At 35.8% G+C, this 14,307-nt stretch overlaps 1 protein-coding gene across 5 annotated transcripts in view; it reads left to right on the top strand.

Moving 5' to 3' along the window:
* The window catches only part of TINAG (tubulointerstitial nephritis antigen), a 75,435-nt gene that overhangs the window by 19,428 nt on the left and 41,700 nt on the right, over positions 1-14,307 (top strand). For all 5 annotated transcript variants that reach the window (XM_016185314.2, XM_016185317.2, XM_060190014.1 and 2 more), the window contains 2 exons: positions 5,398-5,512; positions 11,560-11,680. In XM_016185314.2, the coding sequence (XP_016040800.2) occupies positions 5,398-5,512; positions 11,560-11,680 (236 nt within the window). The remainder of the gene's footprint in view (positions 1-5,397; positions 5,513-11,559; positions 11,681-14,307) is intronic.

Here is a 14,307-nt window from a genome sequence, read left to right as displayed (position 1 = left end):
GTCCATACTCCCAGTCTGCCTCTCTCTTTCCCTAGTAGGGTGTGTCTCTGGGGAAGCGGAGCTCCAGGACACATTGGTGGGGTCTTCAGTCCAGGGAAGACTAGCCGGCATCCTGATGACAACTGGAACCTGGTGACTGAAAAGAGATTTAACATACGAAGCCAAACAAACTGTTGAGCAATCATGGACCCAAAGCTTGGAATAGAGGAGAGGAAGTGTTGGGGTGGGGGGTACTCACAGCAAACTCTAGTGTACTTCTGCTTTCAGGTATATATTTTGCAGTAGTTTACGGATACGTGTGAACATACGCTCTCTCTCACAGAAACTGGTGTATATCTAGGTATTGGGACTTTGTTAGAAAGTGAACCACCTGGGATGGAATTAGAGTATACTATGAAAGGAAAGGTCTCACCCGAGTAATGAAGCTGAAGGGTTGTCATTCCACATGTGAAGTCTCTGGACACAGTCTGAAGTGAAGCATGTTGAGGTGGCAATCATTGGGTTGGTTAGGTTGTGAACGGCAGATGCAATATTATTTGATATGGATTGGGAGAGGCATACGGGAAAGTGGGCCCTATCCAAGGGTTCCAGGACTGGGGGAAGTAGAGGCTCTATAGTGGAGATGTGAGGTTCCTGCTGTCTTAGGGTTCAAAAAGACAATCGATAGTTAATGTTATCATCACATTATTTGGTGATTGGGTTCACTTTGAAAAGTCCTTTTGTTAGGGTTTGCTGTACAGTACCCAGTATCTTGTATATAGAGGTGCTATTAATTGCTTCTGATCTACTTGGTCTAGGCTTTTGAGAGAGTCTGCATATCAGTTACACAGCCTATATATTAAAAAGATTGAGTTTGTGTTTTGAAAAACTTCAAGACATACAATTAATTTTCCCCCTCTCATATTAATTAACTAGTGATTTATATGACTACATTTTACTAGGAGTGTACATAAACACCATTCAAACCATCAACAAAAGACTATGTCCCATCCTTCCCACCCACTCCCACCCCCCCCCACTCTCCCAGGAAGCTGCATGTCTACCCCTCACTACAAAGTTTTTACTTTGGTGCCCTACTTACAGTTTGGTCAGATCCTGCTTTTAGTTTCCCTTTCAGATCTTATTACTCAACTTCTGTTGATAAGTGGGATCATCCCATACTCATCTTTATCTTTCTGACTTAGCTCACTTAATATAATTCCTTCTGGCTCTGTCCAAGATGGGTCAGCAAAGGTGGGTTCATTGTTCTTGATAGCTGCATAGTATTCCATTGTGTATATATACCACAGCTTTCTCAGCCACTCATCTGTTGTTGGGCACCTGGGTTGCTTCCAGATTTTAGCTATTATGAATTGTGCTGCTATGAACATAGGAGTACACACCTCTTTTTGGTTGGGTGTTATGGAGTCCTTGGAGTACAACCCCAAGAGAGGAATTACTGGATCATATGGAAGGTCCATGTCTAGCCTTCTGAGAGTTTTCCAGACTGCTCTCCACAGAGGCTTTACCAATATACATTCCCACCAGCAAGAGGGTTCCTCTGTCCCCACATCCTCTCCAGCATTTGTTTCTGCTGTCCTTTTTGATGTATGCCATTCTTATAGGAGTGAGGTGGTATCTTAGTGTTGTCTTAATTTGCATTTCTCTGACAATTAGTGACCTAGAGCAGTTTTTCATATGTTTGTTAGCCTTTTGGATCTCCTCTGAGGTGAATGTTTTGTTCATACCCTCTGCCCATTTTTGGATGGGGTCATTTGCTTTTTTGGTGCTAAGTTTGCTGAGCTCTTTATATATTTTGGTGATTAGTTTCTTGTCTGATGTATGGCATGTGAAGGTCTTCTCCCATTCTGTGAGGGGTCTCTTTGTTTGTTTAATAGTTTCTTTGGATGTGCAGAAGCTTTTCAATTTGATGTAGTCCCATTGGTTTGTTTCTGCTTTAGTCTTCCTTGCAATTGGGTTTGATTCATCAAAGATGTCTTTGAGGTGTAGGGGGGAAATTATTTACCAATATTTTCCTCTAAGTATTTGATTGTTTCTGGTCTGACATCTAGGTCTTTGATCCATTTGGAGTTGATTTTTGTTTCTGGTGAGATAAAGTGGTTCAATTCCATTCTTCTGCATGTTACAACCTAGTTTTCCCAGCAACATTTATTGAAGAGCACCTCCTTTTTCCATTTAATACTTTGGGCCCCCTTATCACAGATTAGATGTCCATAGGTGTGGGGATTTATTTCTGGGCTTTCAATTCTGTTCCACTTGTCTGTGTGCCTATTTTTGTTCCAGTACCATGCTGTTTTATGATGATGGCTTTATAATATATTTTAAAGTATGGGAGTGTGATGCCTCCATTTCTGTTTCTTTTCCTCAAGATGGTTTTGGCAATTCTAGTTGTTTTCAGGTTCTAGATAAATGACTGTAGTGTTTTTTCTTTTCTCTTAAAGAAGCTTGGTGGAACTTTAATGGGTCTTGCATTAAATTTGTATATGGCTCTGGGGAGAATATTCATTTTGATGATATAAAATTCTTCCATCCATGAGCATGGGATATCTTTCCATTTCTTGGTATCAGTTTCTATTTCCTTGAGTAGTGACTCATAGTTTTCAGCATACAAGTCTTTCACTTCTTTGGTCAACTTTATTCCTAGGTATTTGATTGATTTTGCTGAAACAGTAAATGGGAGTGATTTCTGGATGTCTTCTTCTTCAGATTTAGTGTTTGCATAAAGAAATGCCACTGATTTTTGTACATTGATTTTGTAGCCTGATACCTTGCTATATAATAACTTCCAGTAGTTTTCTGTTGAATTCTTTAGGTTATTCTATGTATACTATGTCAACTGCAAATAGTGAGAGCTTGACTTCTTCCCTTCCAATCTGTATTTCTTTGATTTCTTTTCTTGCCTGATTGCTATGGCAAGAACTTCTAATACTCTGTTGAATAGTAATGGTGACAAACGACAGCCATGTCTAATCCCCAATCTGAGGGGGAATGCTTTCAGCTTCTGTCCATTGAGTATGAGGTTGGCTGTTGATTTGCTATATATAGACTCCACTATCTTGAGGAATTTCCCAACTATTCCCATTTTTTGTAGAGTTTTGAGCATGAATGACTGTTGGATTTTGTCAAAGGCTTTCTCTGAATCTATTGAGATAATCATGTGGTTTTTGGCTTTGCTTTTTATTGATGTGGTGAATGACATTGATTGACTTATGGATGTTGAACCAGCCTTGCATTCCTGGGATGAATCCCACTTGGTCGTGATGAACAATCTTTTTGATATGTTGCTGTATCCGGTTGGCCAAGATCATGTTTAATATTTTGGCATCTATGTTCATCAGAGATATTGGTCTGTAGTTTTCTTTTTTTGTTCTGTCTGGCTTCTGTAATTGCTTTTCCACTGCACATATCATTGACAGGTCAATCCATACCCCTAGCCTGTTTCTCTTTCCCTAGTGGGGTAAGGCTCTGGAAATCTTCATGTTTGAGAAGATACTGTCAGAGTTGAGAATAGGGCTAGAAAGTTGGATTAAGGCAGAAAGCTCTGAAACTTGAAGAAAATTTATGAATAAAATTAGCTGTTTACACCATCAACCTGACCCAGACTCCATGAACAGGGTATGGTCTTCCATTTTGTGTGTGTGTGTGTGTGTGTGTGTGTGTGTGTGTGTGTGTGTGAGAGAGAGAGAGAGAGAGAGAGAGAGAGAGAGAGAGAGAGATCTGCTATTTCTTTTAACAGAGTTTTATAGATTTCCTTGAAAAAGTCTTTCACCTCATTTGCTAGGTATTTATTTTCTCATGATTGGCCTGCTAAATTTATCTATTTTCTCTTGTATCAAGGTTGGTAGTTGGTATGACTCTTACTAAGAATGTGTGCATTTTTCTAAGTTGCCTAAGTTATTTCCATATATATGTCCATAATAATATTGCATAATGTTTTGTATCTCTGCCTTGACTGTTGTAATATCTCTTCAGTATCTGAATGATTTTCCCACAATTTTCTTTTTTCACTTAGTGAGTGTAGCAATTAATTTATCTATTTTATTTATCCTTTTAAAGAACCAGCTCTTGTTTTCATTAATCTTCCTAATGTTTTTTTTTTTTCTGTTTAATTGGTTTCTGCTTTGATTTTAACTATTCCCTGTCTTTTGCTGACTATTAAGTCTCTTTGTTGATGTATTTCTCATTGGTTAAGTTGAGTTGTTAGATAGTTTACTACTAATTTGTTTTCTTTATCAATGTTGGCCTGTATTATTATTAACTTCCCTCTCAGGACTGCTTTGGCTATATCTTATAGGATCTGATAGCTGGTTTCTTCATTTTTCATTGTTTTTGAGGTAATTCTTAATTTCTTTTTTTTATCTCTTTGATGGCCCATGTATTGTTCAGAAGCATGTTATTTAGTCTCTAGACTTTGGCATAGTTTCTTTTATTTTTGTGGTTGATTTATAGCTTCATGTCATCATGGTCTAAGAAGAAACATCTTATAATTTTAATATTTACATATTTGTTTGGGCTGTCTTTGTTGCCCAGCATATGTTCAATCCTTTTGAAGGATCTATATGTACCTGAGAAAAATGTGTATTCATTTCTTTGGGGATGGAAATTTCTGTAAATATTTGTTAGGTCCATTTCATTTATGTTCTCTTATTTCCCTGTTGATTTTTGTCCAGATGATCTGTATCTTGCTGTACATAGTATGTTAAGATCTCGTACTGTTATTATTGTTTTCAATGTCTTCCTTAAGTTCATTGTACAGCTGAATTTGGGGCATATATTTTTTATAATGGCTATGTCTTCTTGTTAGATTAATCCTTGACCATTTCTACAGTGTTCCTATATGACTCTGTTTATTTTCTTTACCTGAAAATCTACTTCAAATGGCAATATGCTATGACTGAGAGCTAAATTCCTATTTTTGGCTTCAATATCATACCTTTTCTTATCCCAACTAAAAGCATGTGAGCACCCTTCTGAGGCTGTGGTGCTTCTGTGGATGTCTCAGCTATAGCTGCTGAATTTTGTTGTCTTTGATAGTTGTAGATATTTAGTGTTTTGGGGGGGATCAGTTCTGTTTTCTATAACTCCATGTCCATGCTTCCTGGAAGTCCTGGAATCCAGTTCTCTATAGTAGAGGAAGATGATGGTTGACTGAAAGATAAGATGTATTGATAACCATCTGATGGAGATGTAGAACTGTGCTCCTGTGACAGTAACTTTGCAAATCAATATTTCCTCAATCCAATGATAAAATAAAAATTATATAATTCACATAAAGACTATCCAGTGTGAATTTTGTCAGATTTTTTCTTTATAATTTCAGAATTTAAATGAATTTGCATTTATTAAAGTGTTATTACATTGTCTATGTCCTTTTTTCCTCTTTTATTTGTAAGGTAGATGGACAGCCCAGAACTACAGCCAATTCTGGGGAATGACTTTAGAAGAAGGTTTCAAATATCGTCTTGGTACCTTGCCACCTAGCCCCACACTTCTGAGTATGAATGAAATGACAGTAAGTTCTTGATCTGGCTCGTGGTCATGTTTATTTATGTGGGTGGGCTCACATGTGTGTATAAAAAATTTAATAACTAAAATAATGATTTTTGAGTTTTAAAAGTCATAGTTTTGCCATATAACTTGAAAATGTAATATTTACCTAACTGATCATTACACCCCTCTGAACTGTGAAAGTTTATTATATCAATTAGATGTGCAATATGTGTAAACTTATATTGCTAATCACCTCACAGAAATATATTTCTGACTTTTCAATGACTTAAAACTTAGTAAGTCCATATTATTCTCAAAAAAACATTTTGTGAGTTCAGCAGAAGAGTTCGGATTCTCTTACTGACTATATAATATCACATGAAAATTAAATGCCATGAACTGATAGATACTGAACAGACTATAATTATTAGCAAGATTTGTTCTTAAAAATTTCATTGAAAGAACATCTTCAGATTTTGCCTGTAGCTCTAGTAAAATCCTTTGTGAAATTGCTCCATTTCCTACCACCCTTATTTTTGTACTATTTTTATTTATTTAATTTTTTATTGGATTTCTATATTACATCTAATAAATGTAATCATCAAAGAATTGGTATCTTTCATAAAGAGGCTTCTTTCTCCCTCTCTAGTTATCACAAACTTCTAACACCTAGAAGAACAGTTTTACTACCCATCATGTGGTACCTTAGGCATTCATACTTTCCAGCTGAGATGCCAATTGTTTTTAATACCTGTTAAAAATGCCTGAAGCAGAGCAAAGTTCTCTGGTTGTTGAAATGCAGCCTCTTACTGTGGAATTAAGACATCTGCACTTGGAGGCTTGCAGTTTCTTAAGCAAGTAGAGTTGTTTATTGATGGATGAGTTATAAATGCACACAGTTTTCGTTAAATGATCAAGGGGCCTTACTTTTGAGAAATTTAATCCCTTGAGTTCAAATTCCAATTAAAAAACCAGTAATAGGAAAGGAAAGCCAGCAATAGGACCTGCTAAAATATAATGTAGCAGAAAGTGTAATGACAGCTTTCATTTACTGAGTAGAACTCTTCTACATGTTTTTTATACTAGCTCATCTAATTCTTTCAGCAGCTTGATGTCGAGAGTACTATTATGACCTACAAGAAAACCAAGATGAGAGACCTTAAGTCAGAGTGATATTGGAGGAGTAAAAAGTTACCACAAAATTACTTCAATTGCAGTACTGGGACATTTTCAAAGTTTTGCTCCTAAAATAATCCTTAGCTTTCCAGTAGATCATTTAGATTCTGGCAAAACAGATTAAAAAAGAGGGAAAAGATATTTAACTTGAGCTGATATTCTGAAATGATGAGTTTAACTGTACTTTTTGTGTTTTTTTCTTTTTAAAAAGGATTTTAATTAATTTACTAATTAATTAATTTAGGATAGAGACAAGATTTTAAGAGGGGACAGGAAGATAGTCAGAGTGACCTGCAGCCCTGTTTCACCAAATACAATATTTAATGCAAGATGATTTATATGTAAAATAAGGATGATTGTCAACAGCACTAATGATTTTGATGACAAATTTAAGATAATCCCTTCCCCAAAACTTCCTTTTCTTCACAGCACCATGTTGACAAAAGTTAGTCATGATTTTTTTCCTTGTTTTTAATAAACAATGATTCATAAGTAATTCCTGTTTACTAGGTAAACCCATCACTTTCCTGGCTGTCTTTCCGGATTTGTATATTGATTTACATTACCATTCCCAGATTGTATGTACTAGAAAATAATTAGAGAAATATCATTAAGTGTTGTACAAAGAGGTTCACATGTATATAAATATGCAAAAATAATTTGTCTTAGATTAATAGAAATGTTTCTTGCAGAGTGTGATTTGAAAAAATGAGAAATAGAAATACAGTAGTTATGGCAAAATAGAAAAATGATTTTATGATTTATTGGGGACCCTGTTTTAGGATAGTAATCAGACAGAGCTTATAAAAGAAAAACATAAACAGTGTGTGTGTGTGTGTGTGTGTGTGCGCTTGCATGCCTGTGTATGAATTTAGGGCCTCCTACATACATAATTTTATTCCTCCAGGCAACTTTTAAAAAAGTCAAATAGTGAAAGAGACAAAGATAGAAAAAGAGAGAGGGCACTGAAATTTCCTTTCTTTGCTATAACACCTCCCATTTGCTATATGGCACCACAATAGTTAAACCATCTCTCTTCCCAACCCCAAATGTAGAGTTTTATTTGCATATAGCTGAGAGAATATAAAATAAAAAGAAACCTGGAAGGTTAAGAAACACCTTGCTTAGGCCAAACAACTTACTGCTGTGTATAAAGAGTCACTTCAGTAAACACTTTCAGAATAATGTCAATAACGCTTCCTGATCCAGCTATATAATATTTCCCCGAAGGTTTATCCTGAGATTATCAAAGTAATGTCTTGATTAGATATCTCTGTAACAAATTGCTCTGCACCAAAAATGTTAAGAGTGCTTGCATGGATCAATCATTTTCTGTCAGTCTATTGAGACTTTGTATGTCATATGTATAGACTCATAATGGTACTGACTAGGGGCTGATCTTCAGATAAATAGTATCCCTACAAGAACTTTGATCCATGAACCTCCAACCTTATAAAATGGAATAAAGATATTCTGCTTATGGTCAATACAATGTATTATATCACTGTACTCAAGAATAATAGTATTTGTCAGCGTATCAAAGACACTCATAATACTTATTCAGTTAACCTTTATCTCAGCCCTTATGTCTTAAATTCATGGTATCAAAGAATCCCTTTTAGGCATTTATTTATTTTTAATATTTTTAATTTTAGAATACTCAGAACACATACAAGGAAAGGTTATTTCTGCTAAAATACTGAAATGATTGCTGAAGATGCAGAAGTACATTTTGAGGATAAAAATAGAATGATCTTAGTGTCTCAGAAAAAAATTAGTAGAGACAAACAATTATGACTGCAAGCAAAATGACACTGACTGAAGTCCTGTTGAGCCAGCAGAAACATTACAGTTGCTGTCTGTTAATACAGCTAATGTCAGTAGTAGGCTAATACATTCACCATAGGGGATCATCCAATATGCAGTGATAAATGTGCTGCAAAGCCAATGTGCATGGGTTTTAAAGTGGTTTCTCCACTTTCTGCTCCTGTCCTCCTGCTTGAAATAGTAGTAGCAGAGTGACATGAAATGATATGAAGTGCTTTTCACAGTCCTTATACCTTGGTAAATTATTAAAGAAATATTTATAGTTTGTAACTCTCTTTACCCAAATCACAATCATTTAAAAATATTGCATAAGTAAATATGCAGTGTTTAACTTATTAGACATGATGACATTTAAGCATTTCTAGCAAAATTTATTTTTAAATTATTATTTAATCCCTGCAAAAAAAGAAAAAAAAGAAATAAAATGAACCAAAATTTTATTAGCAATTTAATTTGATTTACAGAACTATAAGATAACAGGGGTAAAAATTCGCACCTTTCTCACTACCAGAGTTTCCTGTAACCATTCTCTTTACTGGAAACTGCAGTTCTCCCAAGATCACAGTTATGGGTTGACTGTAATTTCCATAAATATATATATATTTGCCAATTTTTCCTATGGTTCTGACTTCCTTTCTAGGTCACACCTACTACTTTTGAGTCTCTTTCTTACTCTTTTTCTTTTATTATTATTTTTTTTTTCTCTCTCACTCTCTTTTTTCCTTTTCTTTCTCTGGGCTGTGATGGAATTGGAGTTCAGAGCCTTCTGTTCATCTGATTATAATGTATCTTATATTTCATATACTGCACCCAATAATATATAGAATTTTTCCAACATCATTAATGTTTATAGTATTATGTTTTGCCTAGTACTACCAAGAGGAGTAATAAAATGAAAATTATAGTAGCTTAAATAGTATACAAATTAGTCATATACTCCATCTAGAAGTGAGCAATTCTGCACTATAACTGCCATCTGTGATATTAGATATCTAAACTTCTATCCTCCTGTTCCATTTCTAGAGACTTAAGATCTGAGATCATATAATGTTCATGAAGGCTTTCATGTTTATCTATAATACTCCAAATTTTATTGTCTAGTAAATGAAGATTAACAAAAAGGAATAGAAATCAAGTGTCAGAAATGTCAGAAGTTCAGAAGCTACCAGTGTCATTAACAGAGTGCACAAGTGAGACTAGAAAATGCAGTCATCTTTCCAAACTTGCATATGCTGAACTAATATTATTTTTTGCCATCACTACACCCAAGCAACATTCTCAGAAAAAAAGGCAGAGAGACAAAGGGAAAGACACCACACCACTGAAGCTTCTTCTAGGTGCACTATAATGGTGAGCTATCTTGTCAGCACTGAATTAAAATTTGTATTACAATAGATAAAAGGAAAGTCTATGAAAATAGGTGAACTGGAGTAAAACCAGAACTACAAGTCACAGTAGATACTGTTGTTATAAGCAAAAGGTTAAAAAATGTGTAGGAAAAAAAATATGAGAGAGAGATAGAGTCCTGCAGCAGTGCTTCACCACTTATGAAGCTTTCCTCCTGTAATGGGGACCAGGAGCGTGAACCTCAAAACATACATTTTTTTTTAGATAGCATTTTTATGGAATTCAGAGCCCTCTTTTAAAATTTATTTATTGAATAGAGATAGAAAAAAATCAAGCGATTGTTTTTTGGGGTACGGTGCAGGGTTTAAGCACACGTGGCTCAAAGCACAAGGACTGGCATAAGAATCCGGGTTCCAGCCCCTACCTGCAGGGAGGTCGCTTTATGAGAGGTGAAGCAGATTTTCAGGTGTCTTTCTCTCCCCCTCTCTGTCTTCTTCTCCTCTTTCAATTTCTCTCTGTTTTATCCAACAAAAACAACAGCAGCAGCAGCAGCAGCAATAACAATAATAGTAACAACAACAAGGGCAACTAAAGGGAAAAAATGGCTTCCAGGAGCAGTGGATTAGTAGTGTAGGCACATAACCCCGGCAGTAACCCAGGAGGCAAACAAACAAACAACCAAACAAAAATAAAATGGGAGAAGACAGAAGGGAAAGTGAAAACATGCACAAGAGAGGTGCAGCACTGCTTCACTGCTCATTAAGCAGGGGCTCAAATCTGTGTCCTTGTGCATGCTAATATTTGACCTTCACCAGCTGTGTCATCGGGGCCCAGCTCCTATACACAGTTGTTATGAAGACTTTATTTCAAAATTTATATCACACCAGTATCATTCAATCTCTTTAATGCACGTGAAACAGCAAAGCAAACTTTTTTTTAACACTCCTCCCCAAACTCACTCAAAGCAAACATTTTTAATTTAAATTAAATAACAGTGATGTGATCTTTCAAAGCTCTGACTTAATTTGACAAAACATTGACTGGAATTATTGCACTGTATAGCCCAGCAAAGGTATAACATATATCTTTCTTATTATTTTGTGCTGTTATAATTTTCACATTGAACTATCATTTTTAAACATAGAGTAGAATAAACTCAGAATTTATAAGAAATGTCATATCAGGTTAAGCGCACGTGGCACAAAGCGCAAGGACCTGCGTAAGGATGCTGGTTCCAGTCCCCTGCTCCCCACCTGCAGGGGGCTCGATTCACAAGTGGTCTGTTGGTGTCTCTCTTTTTCCCCCTTCTCTGTCTTACTCTTCTCTCTCCAGTTCTTTCTGTCCTATCTAACAACGGCGACATCAATAACAACAACAATAACTACTACAACAACAAAACTCAGGCAACAAAAGGGAAAATAAATCTTAAAAAAGAAAGAAAGAAATGTCATACCATTTTCTTATAGTGCACGTTGTAATACATAAGAAACCTGGCGGGGTTATCAGGCTACAGTCCTTCAGTGGTAGGATTGGTGTTGATCCTATTAACTTGCAGTCTCATAAATCACTATTTAATTAATATGAGAGGGGAAGAAACTGATTGAATGTCTCAAACCTTTTCATGCACAGACCATAGGCTGAGTATATGTTCCTTCAGTCTATAAAAGAAAAAAAGGAAAGAAAAGAAAGAAACCTGATAATCTACCTCTTCTTCTTTAGACTTCATTGCCTATGACTGATCTTCCAGAATTTTTTGTTGCTTCTTATAAATGGCCTGGATGGATTCATGGCCCACTGGATCAAAAAAATTGTGCTGCATCATGGGCATTTTCTACTGCAAGTAATACATTCATTTTAATTTATACATATGCACATTTACCCTTTTATTTTAGAGCCTGGGACAGTAATTAAAATATTTTGAATTTATAATATTTAAAAGCCTATTTTCACCCTAGAAAGCAATATAAAGATTACACAAAAATCTAACTTTTAGTCTTAAAATTGGTCTTAATTTTAGGGTTTAATTTTAACTAGAAACTGATTGAAAATAGAAACTAAACAAATCAACAAAATTAATTTGTTCTATGATATTAATGCCAAATAATAAAAGTAATATCAGATTGGGGGTCAGGCGGTAGCTCAGCTGGTTAAGCGCATACTGTAAGAAGCACAGGCACCCACGAAGGATCCTGGTTTCAGCCCCAGGCTCTCCACATGCAGGGGGTTACTTCACAAGTTGTGAAGCAAGTGTGCAAGTGTCTGTCTTTCTCTCCCCTTCTCTCTGACCTACCCAACAACAACAGCAATAACAATAACAAGGGCAACAGAAATGAGAAAAATGGCCTCAAGAAACAGTGCATTTGTAGTGAAGGAACCTAGCCCCCAGCAATATAATAATAATAATATCGGTACCTCTTCATCCATATTGCCATTTATAGACTTAATATGTATGTGCACACACACATAAAATTCTTATATTTTTCTCTTTTTAAGATATGCAGATATACATCAAACTAATTTGATGCATAGTAACACTTGAAATTAAATAAGAGAATAAAAGCATTATATTCTATTTTTTATTTTTTAATTAATTTAATTTTTAAATTATAAACAGGAAACATTAACTAAACCATAGGATAAGAGAGGTATAATGTTAAACTATTCACACCAGCAGAACTCTGTATCCTATCCACTTCCCTGATAACTTTCCTATTCTTTAACTCTCTGGGAGTATGGACCCAAGGTCATTGTGGGATGCAGAAGGTTGAAGGTCTGGCTTCTGTAATTGCTTCCCCACTGAACATGGGCATTCAATGGTCAATCCATACTCCCAGCCTGTCTTTCACTTTCCCTAGTGGGGAAGGGCTCCGGGGAAGCGGAGCTCCAGGACACATTGGTGGGGTTGTCTGTCCAGGGAAGTCTGGTTAGCATCATGCTAGCATCTGGAACCTGGTGATTGAAGAGAGAGTTAGCATACAAAGCCAAACAAATTGTTGACCAATCATGGATCTAAAGGCTGGTATAGTGCAATCTGTATGCCTTTAATTCCTTGCTCCTGCCTGATTACTATGGCAAGAACTTCCAACACTATGTTGAATAACAATGGTGATAACGGGCATCCTTGTCCAGTACCTGATCTGAGGGGAAATGCTTCCAGCTTTTCACCATTAAGTATGATGTTGGCTGTAGGTTTGCTATATATAGACTGCACTATCTTCAGGAGTTTTCCATCTATTCCCATTTTTTGTAGTGTTTTGATCATAAAGGGATGTTGTATTTTGTCAAAGGCTTTCTCGCATCTATTGATATGACCATCTGGTTTTTGGTATTGCTTTTGTTGATATGGTGGATCACATTTATTGATTGACATATATTAAACCAACCTTGCATGCCTGGGATAAACCCCACTTGATCATGATGAACAATCTATACTGCTGTATACGCTTGGCTAGAATTTTGTTCAATATTTTATCATCTATGTTCATCAGAGATATTGGTCTGTAGTTTTCTTCTTTGGTTGTGTCCCTGTCTGCTTTTGGTATCAAAGTGATGTTGGCTTCATAGAAGCTGGAAGGGAGAATTCCTGTGTCTTCAATCCTCTGGAAGACTTTTAAAAGTAGAGGTATTAGTTCTTCTTTAAAGGTTTTATAGAATTCATTTGTAAAACCATCTGGTCCAGGATTTTTATTTTTGGGAAGACTTTTGATAACTGTTTCAATTTCATTAGCTGTGATGGGCCTGTTCATGTTATCTACTTTCTCTTTACTTAGTTTTGGAAGTTGGTAGGTATCTAGGAAATCGTCCATTTCTTCCTGGTTCTCTAGCTTGGTGACCTATAGTCATTCATTGAAGCCTTGCATGATATGTTGAATTTCTGCAGTGTCTGTTGTGATGTCTCCTCTTTCATTTACTATCTTATTTATTTGGGTCTTCTCCCTTTTTTGTTTTGTGAGTCTGGCTAAAGGTTTGTTGATTATGTTCACTCTTTAGAAAATCCAACATTTACTTTCATTGATCTTTTCTATGGTTTTCTTATTTTCAAAGTTATTGATTTCTGCCCTAACTTTAGTGATTTCTGTCCTTCTGGTTACTTTAGAGTTCCTTTGTTCTTCTTCTAAGTCTTTAAGATGTGCAACCAGGCTGTTTATTTGTACTTTTTCTTATTTCTACATTTCTGATGACAATTCTTTCAAACTCTTTACTCACTCCTGTGATTATTTCCTTAGCCAGTGTTTGGATGTTGACCTCATTATTTTGTGCTTCACCCTTTGGGGGGCTTTTAGCTGGACTCTTGCCCTGGTTCATTTCTCCAATATTTCTTCTTGTTGGTTTAACCATTTTATATATTATGTTATGAGTTCCCTCTCTCGATACTTTTCCAATTACTGATCACTATTGCCAGGATTGACTTGTGTCTAAGTAAGGAAATCAAAGGGTTCAGAGTTGTGGAAGTTAACAGTTGTTTCA

The sequence above is a fragment of the Erinaceus europaeus genome, chromosome 4 (genome assembly GCF_950295315.1).
Source record: "Erinaceus europaeus chromosome 4, mEriEur2.1, whole genome shotgun sequence".
NCBI classification, from domain to species: Eukaryota; Metazoa; Chordata; class Mammalia; order Eulipotyphla; family Erinaceidae; genus Erinaceus; species Erinaceus europaeus.
This window is presented reverse-complemented; position numbering and strand designations above follow the sequence as displayed.